Source organism: Corvus kubaryi, unplaced genomic scaffold (genome assembly GCF_017639235.1).
Source record: "Corvus kubaryi isolate FWS band 111438036 unplaced genomic scaffold, C.kubaryi_AGA036_p1.0 37357, whole genome shotgun sequence".
In the NCBI taxonomy this organism is placed as follows: Eukaryota; Metazoa; Chordata; class Aves; order Passeriformes; family Corvidae; genus Corvus; species Corvus kubaryi.
Window position 1 is genome coordinate 16,323,362 of NW_024581117.1, and position 11,409 is coordinate 16,334,770.

General features: G+C 41.4%; 1 protein-coding gene across 8 annotated transcripts in view; it reads left to right on the plus strand.

Moving 5' to 3' along the window:
• The window catches only part of COL13A1 (collagen type XIII alpha 1 chain), a 103,199-nt gene extending 98,469 nt beyond the window's left edge, over nt 1-4,730 (plus strand). For 5 of the 8 annotated variants that reach the window (XM_042033472.1, XM_042033473.1, XM_042033476.1 and 2 more), the window contains one exon: nt 3,021-4,730. In XM_042033472.1, the coding sequence (XP_041889406.1) occupies nt 3,021-3,053 (33 nt within the window). In that variant the 3' untranslated portion in view covers nt 3,054-4,730. Of the gene's footprint in view, nt 1-372; nt 767-3,020 lie in introns of those variants that run through there. The other 3 variants (XM_042033478.1, XM_042033471.1, XM_042033474.1) reach the window with 1 other exon arrangement.
• Nucleotides 4,731-11,409: the final 6,679 nt, after the last annotated feature.

Here is an 11,409-nt window from a genome sequence, read left to right on the forward strand (position 1 = left end):
GCTTCTAGTCCTTGTACAAAGATGAGATTTCCACCTGGATTCCCTCAGACCCCACCTGCACTCCCCAGGGTCTGGCCCACCTTCAGTGCCCACTGTGGGTGTTAATGCCAAGTGTTCAAGCCACAGTGGTAGGAAGAGGGTGGAGGCAGAGTCAGCCTGGGGTGAATCTCCCTTCCTCACTTTGGCACCTGGGGAAGTGGAAAGGGTCCCTGCTGAGATCTGTCACCATTGCTTTTCCTCCTGGAGAACCCAGAGCCAGCTTCCCTAACAGTGTCCTTCCCCCCATGGCGTGGTCCTTCCCCCTGTGAGCTGTCACTAACTAACACTTGTTAGTGAGTTGTCACTAACACTTGTTTATGTTTTCTTTTGCAGTGATGATTCTAACCCTGGATTGGCCTGTGTGTGTTACTGTACATAGAATATTTATTTTTATACAGTGTTCCTCTCTGAAATGCCAGAAGTTATGCATTTTTACAAATTATCATAAAGTGGCATATTTTTTTGTACAGAAAATACTAGATATCCCTTTTTTCCATTTGTCAGTTCTCTGTATTGCGCTTGTTTTGTCATGGAGTACAGCTGTAATATTTACATGGTATTTGTGCACATATGATGAATATAGGAACTTAATAAATTATTGCATTAAAAGTGCCCAAAGGAACTGCCCTGTATAGATATAAAGGTCATTTTCATTTTTCAAGCTGGATCATTCAAGAATATTTCAAAATATTACATATTTTTTATTAAAGCGAAACATTAACACTTCTGTTGTGATGAATTAAAGTGTTGCTGAAAAACCTCATGGTAGTCCCCATGAACTGGGAACGTAGAGACTCGCAGTTTAATTATCCTCCCATGAGCTAGACTAACCCTCCTGACAACAAGGCAAGAAATTGGTTGGCAAGAAATTCTACTCCCTTTCTAAATTGTAGGCCTTGAAGCAGCTTAATTAAAGTTTTATTTAAAATTAAGCATAACGCAGCATATACCTCGATATCCTAACAAATGTGTATTAGTGAAATCAATCCATATGACTTTTTAAAATGTTAACCAAAGGTCGCATGCAAATTTGCAGAGTGTGTAATTATCATTTGCATATGCAGATCTTAATTATCCTTCCTGACCTACCTTTGTTGGTATCTCAAGTCTAAATTACCCAGAGAGGAAAATACTACCAGACTAAAGTGAACATAAGTGTTCTTTCCTTAGAAAATGAGGGGAAAAGTGGAAGTCTAAATCTGTTTCCTAAAACATGTCTACTTGTCTTGGTCCTTCACATAGGGGCAAAGGCAGTGGGCATCCCAGGAGTTTCAGGGGAAAGCTACTAGTATTTAATGATCACAAAGGAGAAACACGAGTGGTGATGCATTAGTGAGGCTGCTCCACCAAAATCCTGGTCTTTGCATGATGCTGGCACTACAACAGGAATTCAGCTTCTCCTGGCTACAGCTGTGCCAGTGGAAGGGGTCACCTCCACGAGGTTCCCCCATACTCAACTATTCATCTATTCACAAACTATTAATCAGTTGTTTTTCTAGACAATTCCATACAGCCTTTTAGCACCATCATAATAAAGTGACAGAGTAAGGGATGTAGTTCCCTTGTATACAGGGGAAAGGCCTGCTGGGGACTGCCCAAGGAACCCAGCCCAGCCTCTGACAGATGGATTGCAGCAGTCACCTCACCCTTTCAGAAATTTACTGAATTTCATCTAAAAACCAGTATGGTTTCCACTGCCCTGTGTCCCTTCCCTCCCCCGCCCTGCAGGCTGTTCCGACTCCAGTGCTCTCACAGTTAGACAGCTCCTTGCAACTTTCAACCTAAACTAATTCATGGTATTTATAACCATTTGTTCTCATGCCAACATTGTCCTTGGGATGAAATGTTTCCATGCATGCTGTTTTCATGAGATGCTTGGTGCAATGGAGCTGAAACAGCATGGAGAGAAAATGAACCACAGAGCACTGAGGGATTCTTGTTGGTTTTCTCAGTAATAGATGTCATTATTATAAGCCCCAGCTCCCTGTTAAAAGGCTTTGCAGCTGTGAAGCTGAGCTAATTGGAACAGCTGATGTTCCAATTGTGTTTTAATTGCACACCTGTTAAAGAAAGCAGTTACTAAAGGCCCAGCCCGGTGTACTCCTAGTGCTTTGGGTTTGGAAGGTTGTAGTAGCAGCAGTGAGTTCCTGCTCTGATCTTGAAGCATTCAGCTGCAAGGAACGATGTTTGAATGCTTCAGTCCCTTCTCAAAATCCTCGCTCTTCTTAATCCTTAAAAACATAGACATCCCTAGGAGAACCTGCCAAAGCTTCCTGTTCCCTTTGGTCTGTGTAGCATGGTTTTTGTGTAGCTGGTATTTGTGATTGCACTGCATGGGATTATTGTTGGTTGTTTTTATCTGATCCAAGAGCAAAGTGAATGCACATCTGTTACGTTGTCCTGACTACAGGATTCTCGAGGTGATGCTGTACGTGTTTTATTTCTCCGCCTGATTTTTGACTGCTGTATTTGTGAGAAAGCTCTTGCCTGAGGTGTGAGGGACCTTGAAGTGAAATTGCCAGAACTCTCGAAAGTACCTCACTTGGGTCAGCAGAGACTTAGCTACTACTGGGAAAATGTGTAGGGTACTCTCTCATCTGTCCTAAAGGTTGGGAAATGGTGACAAGTGTTCCCTGTAGCTGCTGCAGATTATAGCCTGGGATTTTCATTGAAGTACCAGACAACCATTTTGTATTGCTGTTCTACAGCCCCAATATTGATCCAATCTCATCAGCCACTAGGGATAGACAAGAGGTCTCAAATCAGTGACACCACACTGACCTGCTGCTCTTCCCAAACCTAAGCTCCTTGCATGTCCAAAGAAACCCCAAGGGGGCAGCTGGGTTTGTACCACCCTGAGTGTGGCAGTTTAGTTTCAGGCTCTGTCCCTACTAAACCTGTAACCAGGGTACTGTTGCTGTTGATTCCTGTCAATTCTGCCTGGCTGTTTTCATGTGAAACCTTTTGTCTGCCACTTCAAGGGTCAAACTCCTTGGTTGATAGCCAGAAAGTGAGTCTGAGAGTGGAGAAGCTTGGAAAATGGCAGCAGAGTGAAAGGAGGAGGCCCTTCCTGAAGATTTGCTGGAGATGTTTTGGAAGTTCCCTCCTTGGAGCCTGGGAAGAGTTCCTCGGTGGCACACCAGGAATGTGTGCCCAGATGCTGCCCGCTGGGGCTGCGGGAGCTCAGCATGCCAGCGCTTTCTGCTTTGCTTTCTGTCGTCCCCCAGAGGCCAGTGGCAGGGGTTGAGAATGGCACCATTTATATTCTTTTTCTTTGGTCATTTTCACTTCATTCTACTATTGTGGTCAGACTCTTCAGATGAAGAATTAGGCTCATTTTCCAGCAGCAGCTGCATAAATGAGTGCAAGACATAGACAATATTTCTGGGAGGGGATCCTTTGATCCAAGAAAGAAACTCTTTTTGAGCAATTCTCTTTAGAAAAGCAGAGGAACCCCCATGTTCAGTTCAGACTGCTGCTCAGAGAGGATAACACTTTTTGCTACCATTTCTGGTTAGCAGATGACAAACTTCCACCTGTATCATTGATGATTCCATCTTTAACCTTTTCATCACAAACTTTCTTCTCCTGTTTGGGGTTTTTTGAACCATACTGAAGGCATGAAATATGTTGTCAGAAGAGGAAAATGTGGAGTGTGGAAAAAGTCTGGTTTCACTGACTAATTCCTTTGCTTCCTGTACTTGTGCTTTGGTCTCCACTGCACCCACTGGATGTACTTTGTCTGGAGCCCTCCAGAAATGTTTTCTGCTGGCCCGTTAAGGCCATTTTGTGGGTACATCTCCACAGATGTACTTCCAGATGGAAAAGAAGGATCACAAAGGTTCAATTCCACTGTTACATGTTTTAATATGTTCACTAAAGGGAAATAAAGATTTGGCAAAAATTTCCCAGCTGCCTGAAGGGCAGAATATACAATCCTGGATACTTCCTACCAGCTGCCATGCAAACCTGGCATCCTTTACTCATCCCTTACCCCACTGCTGGAAGTTAACATGTAAGCTCAAGTGTCTTTCCACCACAGCTTGTGCAATTTATTGTAAAAAACCCCAAACCTAAAATAAGTACCTGTCTTTCGAACGTGACAAAACATCTCTACTTCCCTGAGTGCATTGGGAATCCCGTTGGCCCAAGTAGTAAACCACATATTTAACTTTGAGGGAGTGATTCCCCACTGGCTTCAATGATGCTATTTGCATTGAAATACTTTGGTGAGCCAGGGCCATTGTTACTAGAGCTAATGAGTGATATTATCTCAATCATTAGACAGATCCAAGTGCTAAGAAATTCACGTTACAGTTAGGGAGAAAGTGCTGATTTCAAGCTCAAAGGGATGCCATTAACCCAGAGCCATCCCAGATTCAAGCACTCTTTGTCAGCAGGGGTGGAGTCATTCTGACCTTCTGATAAGGACACCCATACCTGACACCCATCTCCTCTCTCCAATGCACAGAAAGTCTACTGTTAAAATAATTCCAGGTTTGCAAAGAATGGGGGAAAAGTTCTGCTTTCAGGTTCATCTGAAGAACTGCAGATTTTTTTAAGGTTTCTAACGCATGTGTTCAGGAAATAGAGTAGTGGGGGAAGAAATTGTTTCAGTTGGTAACCAGGCTGGTGGAAAGATTAATTTATTTGATTTGTAGTTTTTTTTTATTTTTACTCTTTTATTTGGGGTGGGGGTGGGGTGGGGTGGGGGTGGGGCGGAGGGAGACCCTGACCAGAACTGCAGGCGGTAGGTGTGCATTTTTTCTTCTTTTTTTAATGAAAACCATTATATATATAGCTTGATAATGTTACTTCTACTTTTTGTTAATGATTTTTGGGGGCAATTTGTTTGCTCTATTCTGTTTTCTTGTGTTTTCTTTTAGGTATATTTTTAATGGGCTTTTGGAATAAGTGTGTAGAAGTTCCTCACCCAAAATGTCCTAAGGACATTCCTGTTGTGTTTTTTCTCCCCAAGTTCAGTAGTGGAAAGGTGCTTTCTATAGGCAAACCCGTTTTTAGTGGGGATAAATATACCCCCAAAGGCCACACCTAGGGACCAGGTGCCAGTGACCTCTCCCAGACAAAATGCTCTCTCCACAACTCTTCATTTACATTTACAGAGATCAAAAGGGCTATGTTAGGGACCAGATGATTGGAAATGGTCTCTTCCCACCTTAGGTGGTCTGTCTGAAGGCAGTGAAGTCTGGTAAGAGCCACTGTGTCCTCTTCAGAAACGTTCTACAGCCTGAAATCGCAGTCTTGGCTAGAAAGAGCTGAAAAACTAAATTTAAAAGACTTTATGTAAACATGGCAAGTTCTTGGAGGGTACCTGCTCAAGTATTACTGTCTGTTGCTATTGTTTTCCCTCCTCTGAGTCCAGCAACACACTGGTTCAAGCTTAGCTTTAGGCCATGCTTCACCCTGAGCCTAAGTGCAAATGCTTTGCTGGATGAGGGTCTCCCCTTCTTTTACACTTCGGTTTTTTTTTCCCCTTCCCCTCTTTTTGTCCCTATATCTTCCAGATGTCTTTGATCCAGACAAAATAGCTACTTTCTTCTCTGCGTTTTCAGAAAATCTCTGTTGGTCATGTTTTGATCATTTTCCACTCACTGTTATTATCTATCCTTCCTGCTATCCTTCCTCCCTCCTTGTAGGCCTGCTTTGTTAAACATTTTGAGCTGATGAGAACATCATGACAAAACATGAATTAAGACTGTAGATGTTTGTGATTTATTTTAGAGTTGACTGTAAAGCTTTTACTGTTTAAAGGCAGCAAGGGCAGTGTAGTTTTGTAGCTTTCTTACTATTTTGTTTCTTCTTTTTCAAACAGAGTTAGAATACTGCAGATTTTTTTTTCAAGAAAAACCTGCTAAACTTTTGTTTTTCCTGCAAAACATGAGTTTGTTGAACTCCTGTTTCAAAGTTTAGTAAGTTAGATACTAATGGCAGGTATGAGAAGATTGGTTGTGGAGCTTGTGGAGTGCAACTTACGCTATTGCTTTCCATGGTATATTGTTTGTCAGTCTCTTGTCTCTGGTGGGGGTTTGCTGGGAGGGTGAAATTCCATTTTATGATAATTCCATTGTTTTTTCACGGTCACATTTCAAAATGTTGCTTCAGTAAATCGTCCCTTTTGCTCTCCTGCAAAGATTTGCTTTTACCCTGATGTTGTATCCTACAGCAGTGCCACAGGCCAAGCAGTTTCACCCTTTTTTTGAGCCTTCCAGAGGAAGAATGTTAGCTTCTTAAATTCCACAGCCTTTTCTGGGTGATGTCAGTGAAAAGGAGAGGAAGACACTTGCCAGCAAGACTGTGCAGGCCACCATAAGCAGACTCCTTCTCCAAGCCTGGTCCCTCACCATTCATTCATGACTTGTCCCATTCCCACTCCCTTCGCTCTGCTATTCCTTGTTCTCCCTCACTCATTACACTTAAAGATGGGCAAACTGAGGCAGAACATTCATTGCTGTGTTCACCCCCACCCCAAAAAGGGCTGAGATTATCCCCCTGATACAGGGAGGATTGGCCTGACCCCACACCATTCTCATGGCTTTAGTGATGCAGAATTAGCTCCAGATGTTGAGCAGTGCAGCAGTGGGAGGGAGTTCCTGATTTATGGGGACAGCCTGCAGATGTCACAGACTCTCCATGCTTCCATCACCAGTGGGTGCAGAGTGAGTGGCTGAAAGGAAGTGTTTTTCTGGATGCTCTGGCTTGGAGGTGGGTGGGGCATCCCCCATCCAGGTGACTTAGCTCCTCCAAGAAGTCACACTGATCTCCCCTTGGCATTCAGAGTCCTCAGAGCAACAGGAAATACCTCCCTGATGGCCTTTCCCACACCTGGAATGCTTGTGTCATTGGCACTGCTCCTGTTTCTCATCTTTGTGTCACTTGGACACCAAATTCTTTGGTATTGGGACACTTTCTGTCCAAGACCTGCTCCTCAGCCAACACCAGACAAACACCAATGACCTAACCCCTGCAGGAGAATGATTTTTGAAGCAACTTTGTGTCATTACATATCTGGTTTCCTTGTATTTTTCAAGAGAGGTTCTTCCCCTTTGATGGCATAGAATGTAGAATATTTATTGTAGCTGTAGTGAAGTGATGAATTGTGAGTAGATCTTGACAGGGCATTGTTTCTATGTTTCTCTTATAGACACTGATTGATTGAGATGTTTAAATCTGAATACATTTTGTACACTTTTTTTTCACATTGAACTTTTCAGCCTGTATATTGAATGTCCAATGTTACTTGGCATTGATTCATGTATGTGCTGTGTATATTTTTGTGTTACCAGTAATTTTTACTGTCATTGTGCTGTTTCTAAGACATTATTTCAACTCCTTTTGACATAGTTTAGCTACTTGGAATTTTTTGGACTTCCACTAAATTCCACACTAAATAATTTGCTAGAATGAAGAGAACAAAGGGCTGTTCTTTCCCACAAGCTTTTCAACCTCAGTAGGAGCTTCTTCAGCCAAAATGAGCATTTGACTTTTCTGTTTCACTTTTTTTTTCTTAATACAGTAGTGCTGATCTGTTTGGTTTTTAATCCTGGGAATTCTGAATTCCATGTTGACCATTCCTAGCAAAATTTTAGAAAAGCAGAGACAGCTGTGCCATGAGGAGTTATACTGATCATAACAGAATTGAAATATTGTAATTATTTGGTGTTTCTTTATAAATACTTTTTCCACTTTTAAGTTTTCAAGCAAATCTTTTCTCAGTGTGATAGAAGATTAAAAAGACACTAAACCCTCAACATGTACAAGGAAAGGGATTTAGGTAAATTATTTCCATCTGTATGAGTGAAAAATAGCTTAGGAATTTTTATGTCAGAACAAAAGCTGAGTTTCAGTTACACATTTCCTGAGTTCATTAATTAATCCAGCGATTTCAATGTAACCATCCCTGTCCTGGAAATCAGGGATACACTTAAAGAACCCCCTGAATCCACTCCTCAGAAGTAAATAAAGCTGAGGTTTCTAAAAGTAAAGTGTTGCTTAAATATAGCACCTTCAAAGCATTTCTGTCTTCTTGTAAAAGATGGGAATTTTATGTTTAATCACCAAATACCCATTTATCAGATAAAGAAGCCAGTGCTGATGTTACTCAGAGGTGCTGGTTTATATTGTGATAAAAACTGCTGTGCAGAACTGTATATTACTATTTTAAATACCTTAGCTTAGTCACTACATTAGGAGAACAAAGATGTGAGATTTTAGGAGGAAGTTTGTTTGGGGAATGGGTTTTTGGATGACTAAAAGTGGGCTAAAAAACAAGGCAGGAGGTTATGAAAAATATCTCTGGCTGGGGGGTTGTTTTAATGGTAAACATGACATCATATTTAAAGTGTCATCCCATTGTTTTCCAAGAGGAGTCTGATGAATTCCCCATGCATTGTGTTGAAGCTTTATTCCTTTGTGTCAATGTTTTAGTGAGGTTTCTATTTTAATTTATAAATTAAATACATACATGGATACCTATTCTGGTACCGTCTGCATTTGTTCCCTACGATGTACATACTTTCTTCTCCTTTTATAAAAATGCCTGTTTACCTAGTTTGTGTCTTTTGTAAATGACACCACATGCAAATCATAGCCCATAAATTCACTTACAGGTGAATTCACTTCCTCTTTGGGGTGGGTTTCAGGTTCCTGTGCTGAGGCAACCACGCCATCTGCTGTTTGCCAGTCAGGCCCGGGAACTGTGGAACTGATTGAACTGATGAACTTAGAAGGACAACCTCAAAAAGACTGCTATCACTATAAAATTAGACGGCTGGACAGAAAACAGAGTCCTACCTAGTGCCTGTGCTAAGGGAAAGGCAGCAACATCAGCTGAGCCCTAGCACTGGACCCTGCGGAATCTGCACGGCAGAAAGACAGCCTGAAACCTCCCATGGCATGAACAGCAGCTTGCTCTTACAACATTAATTAATCAACCATAAGTCACAAACCCACACTAACTGTGGAACTGAGAGAGCAAGGGCAAAGAGGGGAGAGACATAGACTCTCTCTAGTTATGCCCATGCCAAAATTGTTGTAATTACCAGCTTTGTGTGTTGTCTTTCCTCGAAACTGAGAGAAACAATGGCAAGGTGTCCCTCCATCTCTTCCTTCCTTCAGCTTAGGGGTATAGCCCTTTCCCTCCCCTCCTCCTCTCTTGTGTGCCTGGGTGTGTTTCTGTGTGAGCCCAGTCACCAATGCAGTGGTGGTTTCTTGGAATGAAAGTGATGTGATGAAAAACCATCAGCTCTGAGTGGCCAGACAGCAGAAGTGTGCTTCACTCCTGAGCTCCTCTGGGTACAGACAATGAGCTTGGAATGCGAGGCAAAATTCTCAATGATCTGGATGTTTAACAGTGACTGATGCATAAAGTTATATAGGAAAACAAACATGTTTTGATGATCCATCTTGGAATGGAGAATGTGTTTGAAACTTTGGCTTTTATCATTCCTTAAGGCTTCAAGGTCACTCTTGCTTTATAAAGTGATGGCTCCTGGATATGTATTGCTCTGCCCTGGGAGAGTAGTGAAATCTTGCACTTGTGCAATAAATAAATGTTCTGGAGGTTTGCTGTGTCCTGCTTCAGAAAAACGTGAGACCCAAAGGTTGGCTTGTTTCAAAGCATTTTCATTTATTTATAGGACACAGCTGAGATATTCTTTTCCTTTAGGGCTCTGCAATTAGCAGGAAAAAATAGCTAATGAGGTAAATTGTCTTGCTTTAAATCAAACTCAGGAACAATTATGAAAGCAGGCAAACACGAAGTGCTGTGCTGTCCTGACCTATGAGGCTGCTCTGAAAAGAACTTGGAGCTTTAATGGTCCTATCAAGGGAGACAGTGTGCTTGTCTGTGTTACCAGAGGAGAAAGGAAATGTGTCACTGCTTCAAACTACACCAAAGGGTGTAACAGCAAAGGGACAGACATCCTTATTAGCACAAGAATAGTCAATTTGATCTAAGATTCCTTTGCAACACTATGAGAAGTGAGAAATGTGATCTATTCAGTACAGATCTGGAGGGATCTGTAGTTGAGTGACTCAGTGATAAACGGTGCAATGCCACATTGCTGCATCTGTGCTGCTCTGACAAACAAATAGTTCTGCAAATGGCAAACCCAAATCATTGCATCAGGAGTCCCCAGACAGAGAACGTGTCACTTTCTGCACTAAAAAGTTGTGCTATAGTAAATGCTCAAACATTGTTGCAAGTAGTTTGCTTTAAGAAATTCACAGAGATAGAGGCTTGTCTGCCTCTTGGCTTGGCAGTGCCTGGTTATCATACTGATCTGTTGCCAAAAGCACCACTCACAAATTTATCGCTTTATCCATCCAGCTTTCCTCAAACTCAGAAACTGAAATAGGTTTTTTAGTAGTTAATGTAAAAATTGCAATCCTTGGGAGGCACAGAGCACCAAGCCAAAAGCATCAGTCGTTTCTCAAGTCACCACTGTTTCCTTAGCTAGAAGTCTTGACCTGTTCTAATTCTTTGGAGAAGCCATTATGTACTCGTGATTCCCACAATTTTCCCTATCCCTTTCTGGCTACTATTTCTGAGTTGTGGAGAGGGATCCTACAATGTATTCCTCAGCTGCAAACAATGTTATTTTCTGGGGTTTGTTACCTTACTCTTTTTTTCTTTATTCTGAAAGATGTATTTGTAAATCTCCATTAGAAAAAAAAAAAAAAAAAAAAAAGAAAAAGAAAAAAAGAAGTCATGTTGATTATGATTAAACATTCAATTAGTATTTTTACTTATATGACTAAGGAATAATTAAGACAATGATCTCTGCAGTCTGCATAGCTGCATTTAATGATAAGTAACAAGGATTAAAACCTCCTTTTAAAGGATGAAAAGGCATTTTTGATATTTTGTTAAGCTACTAAGCTACATTTAACTTTTAGAATCAGTAGGTGTTTGGGGAGGAAAGACCTTTCCCCTGGCTTACACACTATAGCTAACCTGTGACTGCAGCTGATCAGCCTACGTTAAACAACATGTCAGAATCTGACACACACGAAGACTTTAAATTCTAAAGTACGTGGGATGGTCTAATTTAAGAAAGTACTACTAAAGGAGAGTTTTCTAGAAAGTTAGGATGTGGTTTTTCTGGCTTCTTTAGCCCACTGTACCCAATCTACTGGCATAACAAGCACATAAGCAATATGAAAGGTGGAGGAAGGGTTAAAAAATGGCACAAAAATGGGGAAAACCATTCATTACAGAAATACAGATTAGCTGCAGAACTTGGTTGTTACAGCTGTTCTCTATGACCATAATATAGACACACATCAACTTTGATTGTATTTGGTTTTCCTAATGACAGGGCAATGCCTACACTGATTTGATCAAGTTCC